Source organism: Notothenia rossii, assembly GCF_949606895.1.
Source record: "Notothenia rossii genome assembly, chromosome: 11".
NCBI classification, from domain to species: Eukaryota; Metazoa; Chordata; class Actinopteri; order Perciformes; family Nototheniidae; genus Notothenia; species Notothenia rossii.
The window spans coordinates 9,849,708-9,873,099 of NC_136910.1; the positions used below are offsets into that span (position 1 = coordinate 9,849,708).

Sequence of the window (23,392 nt, forward strand, 5' to 3'; positions counted from 1 at the left end):
TTTGTTAATTTTCTTTGCCTCTGATCTGATAACTTATTCTCACATAACTTGATGTTATTGAAGAGGCTGTAACAGCAGATCCTGAAGGCTAGATGGCAGTATCGGCTTTATTGAAATCCCCACTGAGCTGCACGTAAACATTAGAGATTCAAAGAGGCCACTTTGGAACCAATATAATAGAAATTCAGGAATGCACATAAGTCAATATGAACATTTTTATGAAAAAAAGAAGAAACAATCATGCGCACTTCAAGTTCCAAAAGACAAACATCCAAAGCAAGTGAATCACAGTTTATATTTACATATGAACACCACTGGTAATGTCAGCATGCCTCTGTAACCACATGAGACCCAGATAAAGTCCTGCTCTCTAGTAAAGCAGCAGTCTTGGAGATATCATCAGACGACACTGTGCTCTAAACACCATTCATATTTGTAATTTAGATATCAAACAGAAGCTGACATTTGTATCGACGGTGTGTCAGAGTATGACCATGCACAGCTCTCCATAAAACCAATCAGCTCTGCAATGTTCCTGTTAATTACAACACTCTTCTCCTCAAATTACAGACTGTGAAGCAAATCTAGGTCAACATCAACGTGTCACCAACAAGAAACTCTGATATTAGAGCTGACACATTAAACAACTGAACAGAATAGAAAACAATCGGTTACCCTTGAATTGAATTCAAAACAACTCTTTAGTTAATCAGAGCAACACACCTCAGGAGAATTGGGAGCAACACAATGATGAACGTCCTGCAGCAGAGCCTGGCACATATTTGACTTTTAGTTTGCTCCATCAACACCAAACATGCAAATCACTGACACAAAACCATCAAACAGGGAAGAAACCAACAGCCTCTCGTGTTTTCTGCAGGCAATCCAATGGCAATCATAATCGATTGATACAAAGTGTCAGACAGTATTAAGACCACCTTGGAGGTCTTTCGGAAGCATTTGGCAAACCATTATTGCGAGGGAGAGGTATGTGCGCTGTTAGTCATAACGGTGGAGGTTTAATGTTAGCAGGGAATGAAAATAACAAGCCGAATGTAATAAGAGCAAGATTAATGCAGAATAATTCAGCCTTCTCCTTCATTATATTTTCTTGCACGATTTCAATTTTTTTTGTTAATTGAGATCTGACCACTTTTTGAGCAGCTCTGAGAAGCATTACGATTGACATTGAATTCACAAAAGGGAAAAGGAGCTCTATGAATATGATTAGGGAAATGCTCATGATGTTAGCTTTGCAGTGGCTTCTCAGATTAGCATCGGGTCTATTTAGATCTTCCATTACAGTATTGATCTCTGTGACCCCCCTTGGGTATGTTGTCATGAATGATGATCTCATGTTTGACACACAGTAAGCAGGACGTGAATCCTTCATAGGCATGCAGAACATCCTCAGAGCATGCGGTGAAACGTCTCTTTAGGCAGTCTCTCCGGTGTCAGCGAAAGAGGATCAGTTCATTCCTGCAGCGTGGATCCAGGCAGCTCGTTGGTCAGCGTGTGCCAGCGCTCCACCTTCGTGCCCTTGTTCTTCAGACAGTCTATCCAGTGCTGCAGAGGATCGCCCTGCGAGTGACACCCTAAAGACACGCCGCCTAACCAGAGCAGAGATAAAAAACAAGTGAGAGGGGCTCAAAAGAAAGTTCATGTTTGGGGATTTAAGTTCAAGAGCTGAATGTATGTTTTGGTAACAAGGGTTTTAAAATGAACCAATAAAAATGTGTCATCAGAATGCAATTTTGTAATATTTTTCCTTTTTGAAGGAAGAGTAGGTGTAATTAGCTTTAGCTTTAACCTACCCTTTTTGATCTATACAAATCTTCATTGTGTTATAGGGTTGACTTGTTTTCTACTGTACTGCTAAATAGCACTAATTGCATATGTTGTTGTCTGTTTTAGCCTCATTGCTTTTGCAGTAACTGCGTTTTAATATTTAAAAAAATTGAGACCCAAGAAGCTGAAAAGGTTTTTTTTCCCCTATGCCAAAAGCAAAAATATACTTATTTACCAATAGGCTTACATTTTCAGTATTCAAACGTATAACATCTTCATGATAGGTGGAACAATTCTGTATTAATACTTGATTGCAATTCCAAATTTAATATTTTTTCACTTGTTTTCCTTTTCGCTGAACAATGTGGAAAATGTGACATGAAGCTCTGTAACTTCTTTAGGACAAATAGAGATACATATAATGTAATTTCTCCCATTTATAGATTATAGTTTAATGCTAATTTGCAGCCAAATGTCACTGACACCCTTTTGGCACCCTAACCCTGCAAATTACACACAGTGCTGCACTCAGTGGAAGACAATAGCCCAGCTTAAAATATCTGTGGTAACATCTGCCATGGATACAACATTAGTGGACCGATAACCATAAGCCATGCAGCTAATGATTATCCAAAAATAATTCTGTTTAGTATGCCTTAATCGCATTTTTTTGTTATTGTCTTTTCCCCCTTATTGTTTGTGCAGTTATTAAAAAAATGTAAAACCTATCGAGGTGGAAACTTCCTTTTCGTTTTATGGCAAAAGGAAAAGTCTACTAAAAATGATTAAATATGCAACATTCATACATTTAAATTGGTAAGGAATGTGAATTGTTGGCTGTATGTGCAGTTACCTATGAAATCGTTGGACTTCCCTAGGTCGTAGTCCCACACTGTGACCTCCAGCGTCTTAGTGGCTAACTCTGAGAAGGTGATTTCATAGAAGAACTCCTGGGTGAAAACAAAGAAGAAAAGGGGTCAGTGGACATGAGCAAAGGTCAAAAGGTCACACCTGATGAGCATGCAAACCTCTAAAAATACTCCCTAATGAGGCAACAGCTATTAATGTCAAACCTGTAATTGGCTGTCTTAAATAAAGTTGCAGACACTTTGCATGCAGTGAAGCGTCTCAGAGGAGTGTTTAGATTTAATGAAGCGGTTTTATTTACATCAACCATTGTAAATGTACTTCACACTGCCAAAGTTATTTACATTCACAAAGTGATGTTTACCTCATTAAACTCCGGGTTGAGAGTCTTCTTTATGACCGCTGTTTTGTGCTTGGATTTCTTCTGAACGTCTGGCTTGAGATACCTGAGGCAGAGACATGAGACACCATCATATAAGAGTCTGGACATTAAAATTTGCAGGTAGGTCATTGTAATGCTGGAGGGAATAATACAGCACTAATGGGGAATGCAAATACCACTGATAACTATGTAAAGGTCAGAGCAGGTTCATACAGAAAATCATTATGTTCACTCAGGAATAACTGTCAATGATGGATAGATTATGTTTTCTTCCCCTGACATGTCACTCTTACTATATTCTTAGTGACTTCTTCATTAATGGATGATTCAGAAAGAAGCATTATCCTGAAGGCAACATTGAAAGTATTCATAGGCCCTTTTTATAATAATACAATTGCTTATTAAGTACCTTTCTAAATTCAAGGCAAAGCAAAGGCAACATACCCGGGAAGCAAATACAACAGAAAACCAAACAGTAAGGCAAGAGGACAAATAATAACTGTAAATCTTTTTTGTGAAGGCCTATGTGTCATTTTTTGTAATTTTAATGTTAAAATCAAAGAAGACTGTATATTTAACCGTAGGGATAAACAGTTAATACCGTATATGGTATTAAAACGATCTCACTACTTTAATGCACCACCCGGTGGGCACGTGAGTGGCTCAAATCAAGCACACCTCAACAGGTGCATGCTAGGTCTGACCGGCTAACATGCTAAATGCTAACATGCTAAATGCTAACACTTCTCATGGTGGATGGATTCGGCCTTCTCTGAATAACTTTTACCTTCAGTGAGGTGTGTGAGGGCTTTCTTCTGTTTGTGACAATGCCGCTACTGGGAGTGGACAGCATAAATAATGCTTTGAAAAGGAACGACAACAGAAGATAAACCTGGAGCAGATGCTGCAGGACAACGTGAGGCTAAAAACTCCCTGAATGACGTTCAGACAGGTGAGAACAACAAGACTGTTCCTGCAGGGAAACACACTTTGTTGAGGTGTGTGAATGAAACATTTGCTTAACATTAATCGATATGCTAATCAATGCATTGGAGATTATCTTCTGTTGGCTGTTTTAGGGTTGCAGCTTTAAAAAGTGACTGTACTTTTACTAGACAGTGAAGTGTCTTTAATGAAACAGTAGGCCTGCTTGTAATTGGGTGGCATATTCAAGTGCTCTGGATAAAAGTTTAAAAAAAACTTCACAGACATGTTTTGTATATACAATATATTTTTCCAATATAGCATAATAGGTCCACTTTAAGGAAATATTCGTATTGACTTTTATTGTACTGTTGTACTTTAGAACAGAGCCAGGCCGGCTGTGTCCTCTGTTTCAGAGCTTTTGGCAAAGTTAACCAGCTGCTGGCTGTAGCTCCATATTTACTGACAGACTTGACAGTGGCATCCATCTGGTTCTCAGCAGGAAAGTGAATTCAGTTTATTTCCCACAATGTCATGCTATTCCCTCTAAGGTTTAATACATTATTTGTGAAACTAACATATGTGAGAAATGATAACCAACACAACACTGAGTGAAAAAGCTCAGCATCCCTTCAAGAGGTGTCACTAAAATTCTCAGGATATTTTTAAGCCAGCTGGAAGGAGCATGGCAAAATCTCTATTCACATTTGCTTTCCACCCACCACCCACAGCTCTGAGAGCGTATGTTCCCACACGCTCTCAGACACAACAAAGCATCTGGGAAAAATACCCTGCCAAGGGACAAAGATGCGATCACGCATCCAAAATGAAACAAGGTGCACGATAGATTACTGTGGATGCGTGAGGGCTGTATGCGTAGGTTCGGTGGATGTAAAGAAGGAGGGAGAGTTTAATTCGTGACGGGAAAGGAGAATTGTTGTTTACTGAAGAGTGGTGGCATGCTGAGCTTCATGTGTGTGTGACGGGAGGTTGTTAAGGGTTCCACTCCTCCAAGAATCAACTTTAAGACCAGAACTCTCAGGAGATCACCTAGTGAAGAAGAGGGCGATTTTTAAACCTCATTTGACCACTTGCTGTCAGCGAGCGTCATTCAGACCAGGGACCCTCCTGCCCTCTCCAAACACAGCCACACACACACAGCCACACACACAGCCACACACACAGCCACACACACAGTGACACACACACAGTATTGCTTTTCTTTCATCAGTGAGTTATGAAACTCAGAAGGGCCTCTATGACACAAACACAAGCTCCCTCCTCAGTGATACAGAACGCCCATAACTCTAGATCATGTCACTGCCTTTCAATCAATTGTGATGGCTGTCAGTAAACACAAACTGTTACCATTATCTCGGTGAGTGACTCATAAATATTTCACAACGGCTTGCGCTTGTGTGAGAGCTGCCCTTGTTTGTCACTATTACCTTGTACGGGGTTAACTCCAGCCATCTATCACTCACGAGAGCAACAAAACGTGATTCATGGGGTCAATATGAGCCGACGGCCAGCAAAAGCCAAACACAGGTAACAAGATGGTGAGGGAGATTGGTGCTGGATAGGTCATTTGGAAATTGTTCTGGAATGAGGGTCATGAAATGTCAATCCATCATGTACATTCATTATTAATCGCACAGGAAGCAACATGTCTCCATCTTGTCTAATCCAATAGACCCTGGCATGCAGTTAGTGGTTCGATATCGTCCTTACGTTTTAACGTAGGGGTCTGAGAAGCCGTTGACGTCCATGGCTGCCAGGTGGGCGCAGCGCTTGACGCCGACACACAACCCGCCACGAGCCCTCTCCTTGGCCTCGCCCTTCACATCGCCATCACTGGAGGGGGGGAAGTACTGCAGGCAGAGCAGCAAACGGCCTCTCTCCTCTAGACTTCTCGTCTGCTCAGTCTCCCACTGTAGAGATAAAGAGGGGATACAAGAGTGTATTGAAAAAAAGGTTTGCGAGCTGCTTTTGTTGCTGCTATTAGTGGCTAAAGGTTCAGAGCTAAAAGCAAGCCTTGACCTGCTGATGAAACAGGCAACAATATTCAAGTTGTTCTAGCTTTGGTCCTCATTATTTTTTTCTAGATTAAATGACTTTTTATAATGTAAAAGGGGTCACTTGAATCAGTGGATTATGTGGTCTACTGACTTCCAGGCCCTTTGTATTTGTTTTACTGCCTACTTTACTGTTTTACTCCTACTGCTCTCATCTTTGACGGGAGTTTCTTTTTGATTAGATTTCTTTTTTGATTTTTTTATATACTTTATTAATCCCCGTGGGGAAATCATTTCTCTGCATTTGACCCATCCTAGTGTGAGGAGCAGTGTGCTGCCATTATGTACGGCGCCCGGGGAGCAGTGTAGGGAACGGTGCCTTTCTCAGGGACACCTCGGTAGCACTTGGTCTTGCCGGGACTTGAACTGGTGACCTTCAAGTCCCTATGGACTTTGCGAACACCGCCCGGTGGAAAAACTCTTGCTATCTAAAAACTCTATTCTAATGTGAAATATTGAAACATTCAACAGTTAAACAATAACAATCTCCAAGATCTCTCTTTCCGCTGATGATCACTGGTCATCCAGTTTGTAATAATGCATTGTATTGGCATTCTTCAGTAAGCACTTTTTTACTTTTGTCATTTAATTTTGTCATTTACTTTTGTCATTTATTCTTAAGTATATTGTGTGTTGCATTGTTGAAGGCAGCCTGGGACTCAGGATTTCCATTGCAAACAACTAAGCTGTAGCTATTGTGCATATGACAGTAAAACCTCTGAATTTGAATTTAAATTCAGTGAAAAAAACCTTTGAAATGATTGCTTTGAAAAGCGAGATATTTCCCTCAGGTTTAGGTAAAAAGATCAACATAGCTTAAAGTGAATACTACACTTGTGGACTCAAACAGAACTTCAAATGAATGCTAATCTGGCTCTGTTAGATGTGTAGATAAACCATAGCTGGTTGCAAACACGCTTCAAATATCAACTGAATAAGGTGATAATGTGTCAGTTTTGTGTTTACTGAGGACAAAAAAAATAGTTCATGCAGGTTTAAAGCTGCAGTCAGTAAACAAACCCTGGCAGTACATGTACAGTTCATCCTGCGTCAGTGCAACAGAAATAAAAGCAAGCGTATGTAACTTTTGCTGAACAGTGACCGTTGTTGCTACAGGTGACCGGATAAAGGCTTGTATAGTAAAGGCTTAGAAGATCGTAAAACACCCACGATATCTTTAGGAAAGTTCTATTGTGTTCCTGCAAAACATGAGACCCAAAACAAATCGATTTAAAGTTTATGTTTATTTTATTTAGTCCATAAATGAACATGTAAGGCTGTGTAGCAGCACGCCCCCGAGTGCATTGAACTGAGAAGGGCGAGTTGTATTGTTTATGGATTAATTTATTTAGAAGGTGGGAAGTACAACATGTTCTTCTCTCTAGAGTTAAACAGTCTTGCTTCAAAAGTGTCCTTTGCTGTAATGTAGACCATCTAATTTCCTTCTATACTAGGAATGCATGATAACATCGTCATGTCATCAGTATTGGCAAGATAAAGGCTTTATAATGAAATCTCAGCATCCAAAAATAAACGTGTTCTCTGATATGACATATCTATATTTTGCATAAAGACATTTCTTTCTTTTGGCAGTAGGAAGAATAATATGTGAATTCCGCTACAGAGGAGATGTCCTCTGCAAATTGAGTGGTAAACAGTTGGTGTCTGCACCAGTATCGGTTTAGAAATTGTCACAACGAGCTGGAAAATTACAGCACGTTGACACAAGTTCAATAACTTACACCCCTGAAGCAAACAACTAAAGATCAGGTAGGTTTCATCTGACATTAGATTTAATCAGCCACTGCTCAGACCCTCATCATCACTGAGAGCAGCTAATATCTATTCGACCTGTCTGGGACCCAATATGTTGCTCCTGGAGTATTTTCCACGGACAACATCAAACTGTTACCAAAGAATTTGACAACAAGCGGAACAACTGAGTAGATTCAAAGTGACAGATGAAAGAAAGGAAGAGAGGAAGAATCATCAAAGGGTGGAAAAGAGAAGACGATGTTCTCACAGCACCGTGACGCACACTCATGGCCGACAGCACCAACACATGTATGGTATTTATAGGATTAGCCGTTTTCATCTCTGGAGGTGTATCTTTTTCTGATTCTCCAGAGAAAATGAAGAAAGGCTCCGTTGTATTGCCTATAATATAAAATGGGTTCCATCCCTTAATATCTATTTTATCTTTTTTGATCCATCTCTCATTAAGTCTTATCTTGAGGCGAGAGGTGGACACAGGCAGGACGATCAATATGTCAAACACTCCTTCATGCTCCTCCCTGTAATTGTCTCAACATTTTTCTCTTTTTACTTAATCTCTTTCCTATTTTCCCCCCTTCTCCTTGTCCCTATTTTACTTTGGGACTCATCATTACTGCCAACAGCCAGTTCGCCATCTGCCGTGACAGAGTAGACTACTTTAAAACTCGCAATTAGTGAGGATAATTTGCATTAGGTATCTGCTGATAGAACAGCTCAGACCTTCACAGATCGATAGAGAGCAACTCATTAGGGAGGTCGAAAAAAACCGGCATCAATGTGAAGCCAGCCACACACAGCGACAGACGAATGGGACAGAGATGAATACGTGGGTGGAACTGTTAAGACGATCACATAAAACAACCTTGAATGTGATGAGTAACACACACGCAGCTGCTTAACTCCAGTTATCCTAATGAAGTGAAAGGACTACACTGGCCCTTTGGTTTCGCCCACTTCTTTTACTCCATATGGGATGAGAAGGCTCTCAAATCAGCTGTGCGTCTACAAAAATAATACATTAGGTTATTTCTTAAGATATTGGCTTTATAGAATCAGACCTGTGTGTGGGAAGTTTTCCTCCTTTACTGTAAATCATATGCAAGTTGTTCTTGGCTTACATCAGCAGAAGAATATAATTCATTTCATAGGCAATAAAAAAGACACCCAAAGTATCTTTGCTGCTACAGCCCATTAAACGGCCGTTATTAGTTGTTATGATTACCATTTATAATACGAAGCGAACTGCACCCTCATGCAGTAAAACGGTTGCAGTTTAAAATGTACTTAATGTTGTTTAATTAAAACAAAGCAGCTTGGTTAGGTTCAGGACAACATTAGAGTTTGGATTAAAGAGGCCGTATTATGCTTTTGGGGGGGTTTTCCATTTCCTCCAGGGTTTCTTTTGGTGCACGTAAATGGTCTGCAAAGGCTAAAATCCCAAAGTCCCCTCCAGAAGGGGTTTCTCTCCCACACATCCCCCTCCCCCCCCTGCCTGAAGCACCTCCATTGGACTACCTTTGTTAACTTCTGTAACATAATGATATCACTACGTCACACTTGTGATCTCCAACACATTGTACATGATAGGCTAAGGGGGCAGGACATCTCTAAGCGGTTGACCAATCACAACAGAGATGGCCAGCTAACCAATCAGAGCAGACTGGGCTCTGGTTTCAGACAGAGGGTGAAAAGAGGTGCTGCAGCACAGGGAGTAAGAGAGAAATAAAGAGCTTTTTGAACATTAAAGCATTTAAACAGGTCACAGTAGAGACACTAAATACAAATATGAACCTGAGAATTAACATAATCGGGCCCTATAAGTTACACAATAAAAACGAGTCAACAAACGAGGTTCTTTGTTCGGTTTATCTGTCCATCCACCCCGGCACGCTCGAAGCAGACTTTTTGCCATTTATGCTATTTCTCCTGACTTCCCTTTTTTCTTCCATCATAAATATTATGGCCAATACAGATGGCTGCCATTTTGAGCCTCCCTGCATAGATCCACCTAACGAATAGATGATAACAACCAACTGAGCCAATTGGGAAGTAGAGGAAGGCCTTACAAACTCAACTCTGTCGTCCTGATGACAAGTGACATCGCCCATTTAATGAGCTGATAACACTAGAAGCTCGTGATGTTTTCATGCAAAATAACAGGAGTCGTGTGGTCACCTCTCTCAGGTAGCAGGAGATTCCTCTAAGGGCCGTGCTCATCGCCGTCGGAGAAGGCAGCTGGAGGCAAAGAGTAGAAGAGATGAATAATTAGGAGGGTATGAATGACAGAAAAGCTGTACAAGCAGGTTAGAGCAGCTAAGGTTAAACGGGAATAGACGAATGGGGTCGAAGGTGAAGCCACTCTGAAAGTGACAGGCCCGACACAGTGTCTGGTTCGCAGGACGACGGGGGGGGGGGGGGGCTTCAGCGTTTGATCGCAGAGCGGCCACCGGCCTCAGAGGACCAATCTATTACCAGCAGCCCTTTCTAACTCCGAGAACAAAAACACAGCAGCCTCCCGTCCCTTTAACAAACACATGCCCCCTGCTCTCAGCCACTTTTTTTTTCCTAATCCATTTGTTTCTCACCTCTCTCCCCATTGACGCTCCACCATGCAACCCCCCCCCCCCACCCCCCCACCCCCATATCCTCTAGCCTTTATTCCCCCACTCTCTCTATGTACCCTTTTCCAACAAATAATCCGGCTGACATTTAGCCTGCACAAAAAGCTGCCTGTGAGCTATGAGAACAGACAGGAAACTCTGTCCTCTGTTTACCTGAGATTTGTTTTTAGATATTGTATTCGCATTTATGTCGGCTGACTCAATGCACAATATACTGCATGGCTAAACGTCTATGTAAGCTCCACTGTTGTTGGGATAGTTTTCGTCTGTTTCTCTTGGTTTGTCTCCTTTAGCTCAGATCAAGTGATATGCTACTCATCATACAAAGATTGTCTTAGTGAACAGGAAGTCTCTCTGATGTCTGACATTGTAAAGCCGTCATGAACAAACGGCACACAAATAAATGTATGAACCTGACTACTTTGCTCACTATTTTGTATGTACAGGTTTTTAATGTTAGAAAACCAGCTAAAAACATGCAATTTCCAGGTGCTCTCAGTCCAATGTGCCTTTCTTTTTTTGTTTGTTGAATCAGGATGGATGCTCGGTTTCAATTTTGGCGGTAACGAGTCTTTTATATCCGTTATTTATCGCTCTTTCAAACTATGTCACCACAGTATGTGATTGTTTCAGACTTAACAAAGATGTTGTTGAGTTTGTTTGTTTCCGTTGTTTTCGATATTGATGTTTCTTTACATGGAGTCTGTTGGGTTTGAGGAGATGTTGCAGGTCAATACAATATGTTAATTGTCCATATCCCTGTCGATTAACCCCTCGGCGCTTGGGCAGCCACTACTGCTGAGTCAATTGTCCTGGGAGTGAATGCTGATTGCATCCTTCTCCACTAAAGCCAGATGTTGGTGGGTGTTTTTGTCCGGTGGGATCCCAGCCACACAACTCCTTCTTCCAAGGAAGCTGTTATAGAGCATATAAGCAACAAAGGTTTTTTAAGGTTGTGGAATAATATAATCAACAATCATATCTAGATGTTATGCTGAAGTTTCTGCGCATTTCATTCCAAGCAGCTGCACATTATGTAACTGTGTGGGCCTATTAGTGTTGTTTTTCCAATTTTCATTTGTACAGATGCTGGCCATTTCCTATATTCTGAGACCCAGGAGTGTGTTTACCATGCATCTAAAAAATATTGACATTTTAGTGTTGCATCCCCGTTGGCACGTAAACAATTTCCTGCCTTCCCTCTTCACCTCAATTCCCTCTTCCTGTCAACGTTTTCACTTCAAAAGATGAGGTTGTGAGTCACACAGGAAGCCCTAATAGTTTGAATATTACGGTGCCAGAAAGGGATTTATCTCTCTCATACACACTACACATCCCGCCTTCCTCCCTTTTTTATTCCTTCTGCCCCCCCTCTGCTCTTCTCACAGGAGGTGGATGCTCCAGACAGATGTTAAAGTGTTTGGTCTGGTCCAGCTTCACGCGACGCAGGGCCACCCGCGACTCCCCGATGAACTCATTATGTGTCAGCTTGTCTTCGTCGCACACCGACACCCTGGGAGTGAGAGACAGGAGAGGGAGGGGAGGGGAGGGGGTCATAATTAAAACAGGGAGAGATGGGGAAAAGAGGAAAACATGAATACGAAAAGCTAATTATAGGACAGAGAGCTTGGCAGATGTGTGAGGAAACGGGTGGCGGAGTTAGTTAAACAACATCGCAAATTATGAGTCATTTAATTATTCTTAATGCTGTGGCAACATTATAATGAGAAAAGGAAATTGGTGACATGAACCTGATCTGAATTTAAGAAGATTCTACGCATAAATCCAGCATCTCTAAATGCACATTGTTCAAGTAATTATATACCCCCCCCCCCCTGTGGGGATTAGATAGTGTGAAAGTGCATCATGCAAAGTTAGGTCAAGCCATATTTATGCGACTGGAAAACGTTCACACCTGCCATTATGCCACCAGAAATGAGAAGCGGTGAAGAGTGAAGGAGAAGAAGTGAGGCTGTATGTGAAATCAAAAGCCAGCAAGTGAGGGATGAAGTGATGTGGGTGAGGAAGAGAGATAAAAATGTAAGAATGTATTTTTAAATCTGTATGTGTGTGAGATGGGACTCATTTATGCCTGCAAATGTGCATGTCTATGGGCAAAAGTGAAAATCGGTATGCTACGGGATAACTGACATCCAGAATGATGGCTTTTCTGTTGCTGAAAGTGAATGAAAGACAAGCAATGGGAAGAAGCAAACTAAACATGCAATCTGTCAGAGAAGTCCACATGTGAACGTGACGCCTCTTCGCTCTTGGATTTATTCCAACTTCTAAGTCAAATTCATGACCACAGAAAAAAAACAAAAAAAAAACACGTAGCGATCACCTGCTGCCTTCAGGTTGCTGTAATAAAACGCGGTAATGCAGAATTGAAGAAGGTGCAAGAGTTCAGTTGCCTGGGGACGCTGGTATGATGCACAGGATCTGGAAGCTTATGAGGGTCACAGAATCAAATGGCAAAAGGAGGAAAGGAAACGGGAGGATGAATCAGAGCTGAGAGGTGAAGATGGCTTGTCAGATGTAAGAGCGAAGGACGGCTGTGATGAAGAGGGCTTGAGAACGAAGAGTGGCGAGTGAGAGTACGATAGGTCAAAGAGTCTAGAGTCGTTATGATGTGAGACGGCGTGTGTTTACTGTTGCTGCATTTCCTACTGCATCAAAAAGACCTCATGTTGTTAAAGCAGGTCGATAAAAGAATCAACACATGTCCGTACCTTAAATGTCCATCTTAAACATTCAACTAAAGATTGTATAATTTAAAGTCCTTTTTGAAGTGTCCCAGTGCATGGGTATTAGTTCAGTTATGATGAATAAATAATGACAGTTTTTAATCCGGGTCTTATGGAGCGTCGTTGCTGCCAGGAAAATAGATTAAAAGATAGATATGATCAAAATGTAAATGCGTATGGTGAGAGCCTGAATAGCTCAAAAGTATTACTTTTCAAGGAAAATTTGTGAGATGATAAAACTGAATATTGACTTAATCTCTAATAACTGTGACCTTTAGTCTGTTTTGTAAATAAGGCAATATATACAATACATTATTATCTCATAGATATTCTTTCCTAGAACACAAATAAAAAACATGCATTTTGCCTAACCGTAAGTATGTTTATTTGTGTCATTCTTAACTTGTTTCTATTTTCTATTATTTTTTCTTGACAGGAATAGACTTCCAGAGCCTCTGGTTCTTATTTTACGAAAGCTAATTTGCTTACTGAATTACATTTTTAAAAAGATCGTAATTCATCACTTAATCCCATCATATAAATACACAATTGCAACTTCTGTGAAACTGTATTCTTAATCAAATGTTATGTATATAGCCACATATCAGGAAGTAACACAGGGGGCTTTACAATCTTGCAGCACTTTCTGGTTGGAAGCAGACTCCATAACGGAGCTGCATTTTTTTCCACTTTAGAAAAAGAAGTAGAAAATAGTTTTGCCCTTTTTCAAACAGAGCCATATCCTGTGGTTGCATTGAGTCCTGGTCGAATAAAGCTGCTGTTGGTAGAGACATTGAAAAACTACCCTTTTCTGTGATGGATTTCTTTCTCTAGTGTAGGTGTGAAAGGAAACCCTGCTGGTTAACTCCGTAGAGACACACTGGAAGAAAGCCATAGATTTTCTTTTACACTGTGCTTAGTAAAGCGCAACGAAATAGAGGTACAATTGCAAGGATGTCTACAGTAGATGTGTTAAGAGTTGGTTTACTCCTTAGAAATGTTCCCTGTTTAATTATATCTATTAGATTATCCAGTTGTATTACTACAACTTGTCACTTTGTAGAAAGTTTCAGTTCATTGCAATCTGCGATGTCAACATGTGTTCAGGACTCGGTAGGTTAAACTTCCTGTCTGCAGATCTTTCAACGCCTCTGCTGAATTAACACAGTGTCGTAGGATGGTAGCAAAGGCCGGCTTCGCTAATTTCCCCCGAGAGATTAACCGTCGGTCCTATTTAAATCCCACTCCAACATAACGCTTTGGCAAAGTTTTAGTCACAGGCAGAGACAATTCGCAGCTTTCGTCACCTCTGGAGGGGGTCAATGAAATTAAAACACCCCGTGGTGCTTTCTCTGACCTCAATCTGTCACTGCAACTTGGGAAGAGAGAGAAAAAGGAAGGGAGACAGACGTAAAGGAGAGACAAAGGGAGAAGGATGCTTCAGAAGAAGTGAGGGGGAGATCTTTCCTGATCCTAGTGGACAGGAGAGATGTGGGCACTAAAGGAAGGAAGGTGAGGTGACAGACGGGGATCAAGGGATCAACAGAGATAGCAGAGAGAAAGGATGAAAGCCTACAAATCAAAAGTAAAAGACTCTGTGATGGCGATGGACGATAAGAAATCCTTTGTAAGCAAGAGGCAGCTTACAGGCGGGCAAGACAAAGCAGAGAGGCCGAAAATAGCCATGAAGCAAACATTTACCGGAGAGTTTTGCGGTACATATCTTCCTCGGTGATTCCAAAGTAGGTGAGGGTCTCGTTCCACACCGGGTTCAGCGTGTTGCGCACCGTCTTGGTTTTCAATTTGTTGGCCTGTGCATCAAAGCATAGAGGAGAGGAAAACAGTCATCTCAGAGCTACTAGTAGCACAGAGACTCAACAGGAAAAACACATTTTAATGTCATTTTCTTCAGAGTGTGTTTATAGATCTGCACTTTCATAATGCAGCTTGAAAATTGTAGCTAGACTAAGTGCACTCCAAAATCCTGCATGTCTTTTCACAAAAGCACAAGGACGAGGCAAATAGAAATCAGACCTTGCAGGCTCCCGGCAGCAGGTGCAGCTTCACATAAGGATCAGACAAACCATTGAAATCCATCGGCTTCAGACCCTGATGGAGAGAAGATTTAACAGAGGGATGTCAAATAATTGGCCGTGAACACCGGTAGTACGTTGTTAAATGATTACTGAGGGGGGAAGAATGACTTTACTTATTGAATCTGAAGCACAGTGCTAGAGAGGAGGTGAGGGAGCAATCATTTTACAGATTCAGTTGACCAGGGAGCCGTGACAACTGAATCCTCTGCTACATACTGATTAGAGGTGTATGTATCTCGAGTCTTTGGAACTTCAGGGTCCTGTTGGACCATCTGATATGAAGCTTGTTTACCAAATGTACTCATAACTCGTTGTTCTAAGACCAACCCTTCAACCGTCTAGATTTGATCCATCTTCTTGTTAAGACCGGGTTTAAATCTTAAGCCTGGTTAGGAGCAAGACTGAAACCAAAATCTGAGTTGAGACAATCAGCTTTAAGGCCTCCAATGTTGGCTAACCCTGGTACATTTCACAAAAACGGTCTCTAAATCTAAATGACATAAAAACTGCTTTAAAGCGACAGCTGGCAATAAGACAGCAATCTGTGTAAACGTGCTAGATGAGGTGAATAGAGTGTAATGTTTACTACCCAATTTTACACATACGAACTGCATGATATATGCACAATATATACAGTATAAGGTACTATGCAACCACTATACTGTCATAAAATCCTGTTGGAAAACTGAACTGACACAAATGTAACTTTGACATGTTATTGTCACAAGATAAAGTACCTGTGATGGCTCTGGTTGAGTTTCAGAGTATTTACCTTGGCTTTTATGACTGTGCAGTGTAAGGAGCTGGTGGCTCTCTCGTACAGAAGCTCAAACTCCAACGTCCCCAAGGCGGCTGTAAGACAGTGGATGAAGATGTTTTAGTTACTCTGGTTATTGTTTAAGTACTTTTCTTTTCATTAGAAAAGAATGGTCTGAAGCAATGTAGACACTCGGAAAGATACTCACATTTAGAAATGTTTTCAAAATAACCTTATCCTCTTCCATTTATAAAGGCCTAGTAAGCTAACCTGTGGCTAATGGCTGTAGCTTCATATTCAACGTGCAACACGAGAGCCGTATTGATCTTCTCATCTAACTCTCAACAAGATAACAAGTACAGGTCCCAAGAGGTTTCCTTTTGAACCAAATACAATTGAAACATTTCAAATTATCTTGTGTTAAACATTTAAAAGTTTAAGCATTAGCTCATTCTTCAGCTGGAAACATCTGCTTGGGATAGTTGACAAAGTCTAATGTTGTTTTCTATAAATGAGAAGGGTGATTCAGCTCCTTTTGTGTGAAATCAAAGAGTCGTTGTTCATGCGAATTATGATGACTGTAAACAGTAAATGTACTGTGTGAGAACACAAGCTTGACAGGTGGAGCAACACCACTTTAGCTAAGGCTCAAATGTTATTTCTTCAAGGCCTTTTGTTCTAAATCCACATCTGCGCTGAGTGACCTGCTATTATTGGACTCCAGCAGCTTTAGTGAAACCAGGTTGTGACTTTCAGGTGACTCACTGTTATCATCGCTGTCACAGCTGTCGATCTCGATGGAGGTGTCCATGCTACTCATGGCTGACAGCGAGCCCCCACCGCCCGCCGCACCTGGTAACAACAGGCTGCTGCTCCCTGGTCCCACTGCTCCTCCGGCTTTTTCTGCGCTGCTCGGGCTGAGCGATGTGGGAGCTGCTACCTGATTGGGCAAGAGCGGCTCGGAGAAGGAGGAAGTGGGCGATAAGCGGGGGAAGTAGGCAGAGATTTGACGGATAGGGCGTATAGGGCCCGGGCAAACATCGATGGCCATGTGCTCCTGGATGGAGACGGCTAACGTTTTTCCTTTTCGCACAGTCATAGGGCTGCAGGGAAGGAGACAGAGAAAGATGGAGGAAGAGTTAAATCCCAGCAAAAACGATTACAATCTGGAAATGCATTGGGAAGGTATTGATCCACAGACATGAGCTGCTTTTCTCAATTTCATCAAGGTGAGCTTAGTCAGGAAGTTGGTTCATTTCAATATCCTCTCAACTAATAGGAAGTTTTGCACTGAAACATCTTTCAACATAATTAAAACTCTCTAAAAGAAAGACATTACTCAAAAGATGAATAAGTACAGAGAAGAGATATACATACATTTGCATTTCAATTGAACCTGTTTGAATAATCTGAAGCCTATCAGCGAGAATAAAGGATTACAGACAATAGGGGCCTCCCCCGAATCCTTATCATCCTCGAGTAAATGGAAGTGTGTGCGTGAGCCACAGAGGCACACATGTTCTCTTAATTAAGTGCTTAACAATCCTCCGTAGAACGACAGGTAATTACAGGATGGAGTCTGGGACGCTCCACTCCGGTGGTGGGAAGACTCTCGGTGGTTATATAAAGAGTGTGAGCAGGGAGAGGAGTTGACCACCAGGCTGATGTGTCTGCTCTCTTCCCAAAATAAAAAAGAGGGGGGTGGATTGCAAATCTCACACAGCTTTTGTTTTCTAAAGCCAGCAGGCCTTGAGGGGGCGTTCTGTCCTCAATACAGTGCCCCCTAGCCCCCCCTCTGGACTACCTTCTGCTCTCTCTGCATCAATCGATTGAAACTGAGATGTGAATATTTGCACTTCCTCTGTGTTGTCTGCAACGACACCTACGCACGATACGACTCTGACAGATTACTGTACTCCCAGAACCAAACTGTCTGTCTCATAACGTGCTATAGGGTTGTTGTGGTTTGCACATGACACTAGTGATCATCGACAAGAGGGGTCAGGCTTTACACTAGAAGGAATCCCGCTGTCTCATATTAAAACTACAGTGTATGTTCAGTTAACAAAACACATGCGAAAAGAGATACGGGTAAAGACCCAGATCACGTACAAGAATCACGTTCCTCCAATATTGGATGTTCGCCAGAAGCTAAAGTTGTGCGTGTGCTCATTAGCAACGAAAAACTAATAGAGACCGAAAGGATATGGAGGACAGAGTTGATTGGGAAATGCAGAAGGCATTGATTGTCTGTGCTCCAGAGTTGGTGGTGAATTAATAACATTGCAATGAGAGAGTAGCTGTTCAAACTCAAGCTGTTATTGTACAATACCCTTCTACCATCTTAATTGTGACCATATGGCCTTAGTGTTTATCATTTCCCAAATATATATGTTTTATTAGAAAAGTTTGATCATATCTGTTGTTTTAAATGTAAACGAGAGGGAATAAAACCAATCATCTGTTGAGTTTTACAAAACAAGACTTTTCATTTCCTTTTTTAGATGAATCTAAAGACAAAGTGTGACCTAACACATAGAGCTTCAAATCAAAGTCTGGTCTTGGGGAATTGTGACAACCCTAGTGTTAACACTTTGGTTCTTATTCACATTAAATGTTATCAACATGGTATTTAGTCAGCTGTAGAAGATGTGGAGGTTGATTTTGTTCAGACAATCCTTAAACCTGGAAATTAGTTAGCATTTTACAACTTCCAGTTCCTTTGTTTCAAAGTCAGCATTTTTCTGAACATGTTTTTCGTTGGACGACTGAAAGTGGTAAACACTAGTTGAAGAGTTTTGTTCTACTAAATAAAACATGCCAGTAAAACACCATTCTTTAGAGTCACTGCCATGATAGAAACTGCAGTTGACAGTTTAAGTATCACAGCTCTTCAGAAACCTGTTGGACACTACATCCATTTATACAGTCTGTCTATGGTCCAGACCAGTAAACAGAATAAATACAGACCCTTCACTGGCCATGATTAAGTCGATGGGACCGATGGTGCCCTGGCGGAAAGTGTCTCTGAAATGTTTGCCTCTGACTGTTGACCTTCAGCAGGGATACAGGCAGCGAGGATCATTTCTCATGTTCGTCCAGTTTCTACTGAGAGCAACAGTGGGTGACACACATCCAGCTCCCTCTTGGCTGCAGATGAAACAAACTGTTTGATACACCATGAAGTGTGTCAGCCTTCAAACTTCCTCCACTGTTGGCTGAGAGGACTTTGACAGACCACGATGGACATCTTTCCTTTTGAAAATCAGCAGCAGCCATTTTAGTGCTACGAAGGTCAAAACAGGGGAATTGATGACTTCTGAGGCGCCGCCAAAGGGTCAGAGTTCATCGCTGCTCAATTAAACAGCGCACAGATAACGTTGATTCGCCTGCACTTAGGGAGGAGGTGCTTTGATTCTCATTTATGTTAATGAGCTTGAATGTGTCCTGTCTGGGTGTGATATGTTTAATGTACCATGTGTAATGGCCCCCTGTTGTGCATGCAAGACATTTCTGCCTTTTGCACACATACATAAGATTCTTAATCTTAAAATAACACAGCTTCCGAAAGCGATTTAAAGTCTGGCACGACTTTGAAATAATCTTAAATTAAGCCGATAATTGCACGACATTGAGAAGAAGGAAAAGATGAACACAAATTAATGAAACTCCCTGCAATGAAGATGATTATTGTAGCCAGAGTTGATTAAAAGATGCATTTATTTGCATCAGTAGATAATAATAATAATAATAATAGTTCTAATGACTAATGTATAATCCCTCAAAGCAGACGCAAACACATTCACAAAGGCAGGCCATCCAACATACAGGCAGATAACTTCCGTCAGATCATTAATTCATCTCTCTCCACACACACACACACACACACACACACACACACACACACACACACACACACACACACACACACACACACACACACACACACACACACTATGCAGCTGTTGCAGGCTTGTGAGCGAGTGTCTGTTGATATAATGTGCGCAGTCAGTCGCCTCCCAGTCCTGGCAGATGTGGCCGTGAGCTGCCTGAACACCAGCAGCTCCAGCAGCACAAGTAGAGCCGGTGGGGAAGCAGGAGCTCATAATTGATCGCCCTCCTGCTGCCAGCTGGAATCCCTCTCTCATCTTCCCTTTTCATCATCATCTTGTTGCTGAAAATATGTCACCCTCTAAAATAACAAAGCTCAGATTACACCTCACACTTCTCAGGGTTTTTTTTTTTTCCCGTACGTGCTGAAGCTCATTTACATACGACTCTTTTAGCCTCCGAGCACATGGTTTAACTTCTTTACATAATTCCTATAAGCGACAATATAATAATGGCCTGACTTGTTTGCCACGTACATTAGCCCCTGTGGCTGTTGGTTATGCAACCGCACACAGTCATGCATTTCAAGCTTGGCCCCCCTTGTGCATTTATTCCTGATGTTACATAGGTTCGAGATGGAGGAATGAAGAAGACAAGAATATCTGTGTGCAACATGCGACCTCTTCCCCCCCCCCCTTCCTCTTTCATTTCCTTCACTTTAAATTAGAGTCAAATATCAGGACCCTCAACCCCCATCTTCTACCTCTTCATCTCCACCTTTTAGGATCCATTTCATCTCTCGTCTACCATCTTTATGTCATTACCTCACCCGTGAAGACTTTCTCACACGGCGTTATTCCACCTGTAGTTATGTGAGATTCTCTCGCTGTTGGTTCTCGTCTTCTTCTCTTGTGTCCTACATACAATGGGCCCCTGCGGTGGGCTCCGTTCACCTTTTTAAATAACAAGCTGCTGGCTGATGGTATGGTACAGTGTCTCACACTGTAGCTACTCATTAGAGCTTGTCTGTTAGCACATCATTTATAGCTAACCACGTGACAATGAGCACTTGTCAATTAGAGCCAAGTTATTTTCAGGCTGCCAGGGATGAGTAAACTTCGTGTGTGTGTGTGTGTGTGTGTGTGTGTGTGTGTGTGTGTGTGTGTGTGTGTGTGTGTGTGTGTGTGTGTGTGTGTGTGTGTGTGTGTGTGTGTGTGTGTGTGTGTGTGTGTGTGTGTGTGTGTGTGTGTGTGTGTGTGTGTGTGTGTGTGTGTGTGTGTGTGTGTGTGTGTGTGTGTGTGTGTGTGGAGAGGGGAAGGAGCAGGTAAAAAGGGACTGAAACAGACCACATGTTGCTGTGTGATAATGATGCAGAATAAAACATCTGGAAGCCTGGTCTCTACTGCATCAGCTTGAATTCTCTTACATACATGACAAAACAGACAAGTACAAGTGTCGATTTAATTATAGTTATAGAGTATGAAGGAAAACATGTTTTTCAAGACGATATGAGAAACATAAATGTGAATTTCACGCAGAGAAATTAAGTGAAAAAAACATATTTATCACAATATTAACGCCAGAAATTAATCATAAAGATGTAGACTTACCTCACTGGTAGTGCGAGCGTGGAACTCCTCATAAAAAAACAGGGGATTCCAGTGCGGAGCGGAGAGGGAGACTAACTAACAGGTGGCGATGAGAGGAGCCGAAACAGAGGGGAAGAGGAGGGGGGAGACAACACGAGAGAGAGAGAGGGGGAGAGATAGGGAGCTCTTTGTGTATCATAAGGAATGAAATGCAAGAGTAGTTCAAGTTGATATAAAGAAAAAGCGAGGAGCTGAAGGGGGGAGAGGAGAGTGGAGTCCTGGAGGAGGAGGAGGAAGAGGAAGAGGAAGAGAGGAAGAGAGAGAGGCAGCGGGGAGTTATTACTTGACAGTCTGTTGTGCATGTGGCTGTTTTTCCTCACTCCCTCCTGCAACCCCCCACCATCTCTCTCTCTCTCACACACACACACACACACACACACACACACACACACACACACACACACACACTCTTAATGTGTTTAACACTTGGGGGGACATTGACTTGCATGCATTCCTTGAAGACTACAACTAACCATAAAGGATAAGGCAGGTGTTATTCTACATTTTCCCATCTAAAATCCAATATTTATTTAAAAGGAATCCTAATTTGTTGTTTTTAATAGTAACATATCAGGCTGGCAGTTGTTCTAGTGCCATATTAGAGTAATACAGTCTTACTATCTGCTATAGGGTTGCTCAAATGCAGAATGAAACCTCTTTATTTGTAGGAACAATGAACATACCAATGACAACCTTCAGTGCCCTCTATAGGTAGTGATGCAGGAAGCAGGGAGTGTGTAGCATGTCAAATATCCAAGAAGGAGATCGGAGATAGCGTTATAGCCTGCTATTTTAATTAATGTTTACCTTTTTAATCGACCGTAACCAAATTATTCATCCAACCTAGATCAACCGTCAAATATCTAACGTAAACTCTACATGAACCGTAGCATTGATTTTAGTCTAATCCGTACAGCTAACCATGTCTGCTACACATTACATTTCCATACGATTGCATTTCAATTGCATTGGCAACAAAACAACTTGATTATGTTTGAATGAAATATAATTGTTTGGCTTAAAATAAGTATGTTTGTTACATGATTTAACTAACAGTTGTACCTTTTAAAAAAAAAAAAATCATGTTTCAAATGGGACATGCGTTTGTTTGACCCACCATGACCTCCTGCCTAAGTGGACTTTGATTCAAAACCTATTTTGAATGTGTCAAAATCTAAATTAATCCAGGAAGGTACACTTCAAATTGTAATTGACAATACATGGTTGTTTTAGAAGGTAATTTTTAAGGATGCAAAAATAACAAAATTAGAAAAAACGTCTGAAGAAAGCTAAAATGTGGAAATGTTGGCATTAATTAGAATCTTTCCAAATTGACATTCCTGTCAAGCAGCCGGGCAGAAAGCTCTAACAGCCTTCTGATATGTTATTATTTTACGGATTTAACAAACAAGCTACTGTGTGAATGTTTTTCCAATTTTGAACAGAACCAGCCAAGCTGAATCCCCTGCTTCCACTCTTTATGCTAAACTAATCCATTCACTCACAGACAGACGGACGGACAGCACCTCTTATTAAATGCAGGCTTTGTATTAGTTTGAGGTAGAGAGGGACACAAAGTAACATCTCTCCATCTTTATGTCCTTGTTATCCAAACTAATACACTCTGTCTCTTCTGCTTCAAACAAACACAGTCTCTCCAGTCTCAGTTCCTCCATATAATTAAGCTAATGGTTCTTGAGTCACTGATAGACAAGAGGATACATGCTATTTCCCCCCTTGTGGCTATTGAAGGAGCACAATTGGTGCTTTCTCTGTCTCTTTTTATCTGACTTGTCTTTCCTTCAGTTTCGAGTCCACACTCTCTGAGAGTCCCTGTCTAACAAAAAGGCGAACCAAGAAGCTGTCACAGCACTCGCTG

General features: G+C 41.5%; 2 protein-coding genes across 4 annotated transcripts in view; one reads left to right on the forward strand and one right to left on the reverse strand.

Annotated features, from left to right (window-relative positions):
- Positions 1-93: 93 nt before the first annotated feature.
- Positions 94-21,762, reverse strand: LOC307023689 (double C2-like domain-containing protein alpha). 2 transcript variants are annotated; one of them, XM_079657144.1, is made up of 11 exons: positions 21,475-21,762; positions 16,799-17,136; positions 16,049-16,128; positions 15,215-15,289; positions 14,882-14,991; positions 11,820-11,946; positions 9,988-10,047; positions 5,693-5,892; positions 3,020-3,101; positions 2,642-2,738; positions 94-1,610 (listed from the first exon to the last, which is right to left on the reverse strand). In XM_079657144.1, the coding sequence occupies exons 1-11, from the start codon at positions 21,504-21,506 to the stop codon at positions 1,474-1,476; spliced, it is 1,338 nt and encodes a 445-aa protein (XP_079513270.1). In that variant the 5' UTR covers positions 21,507-21,762; the 3' UTR covers positions 94-1,473. The 2 variants fall into 2 exon arrangements, with proteins under 2 accessions (XP_079513270.1, XP_079513271.1); XM_079657145.1 differs by lacking the exon at positions 21,475-21,762 and adding an exon at positions 17,411-17,649.
- adprh (ADP-ribosylarginine hydrolase) overlaps positions 3,702-23,392 on the forward strand; it is a 49,030-nt gene continuing 29,339 nt past the window's right edge. Inside the window, exon 1 of one of the 2 annotated variants that reach the window (XM_079657147.1) lies at positions 3,702-3,989. In XM_079657147.1, coding sequence (XP_079513273.1) covers positions 3,975-3,989 — 15 coding nt within the window. In that variant the 5' untranslated portion in view covers positions 3,702-3,974. The remainder of the gene's footprint in view (positions 3,990-23,392) is intronic. The other variant, XM_079657149.1, reaches the window with a different exon arrangement.

Excerpts from the sequence above, each read along its gene's own strand:
- LOC307023689 (XM_079657144.1), bottom strand. The coding sequence starts at position 21,506 with ATGAGGAGTTCCACGCTCGCACTACCAGTGAG. Across the intron at positions 14,992-15,214 it reads TGCTGCCGGGAGCCTGCAAG|GCCAACAAATTGAAAACCAA; the intron begins GTCTGATTTCTA and ends TTTGATGCACAG. Across the intron at positions 3,102-5,692 it reads TCAGACCCCTACGTTAAAAC|GTATCTCAAGCCAGACGTTC; the intron begins GTAAGGACGATA and ends TCTCTGCCTCAG.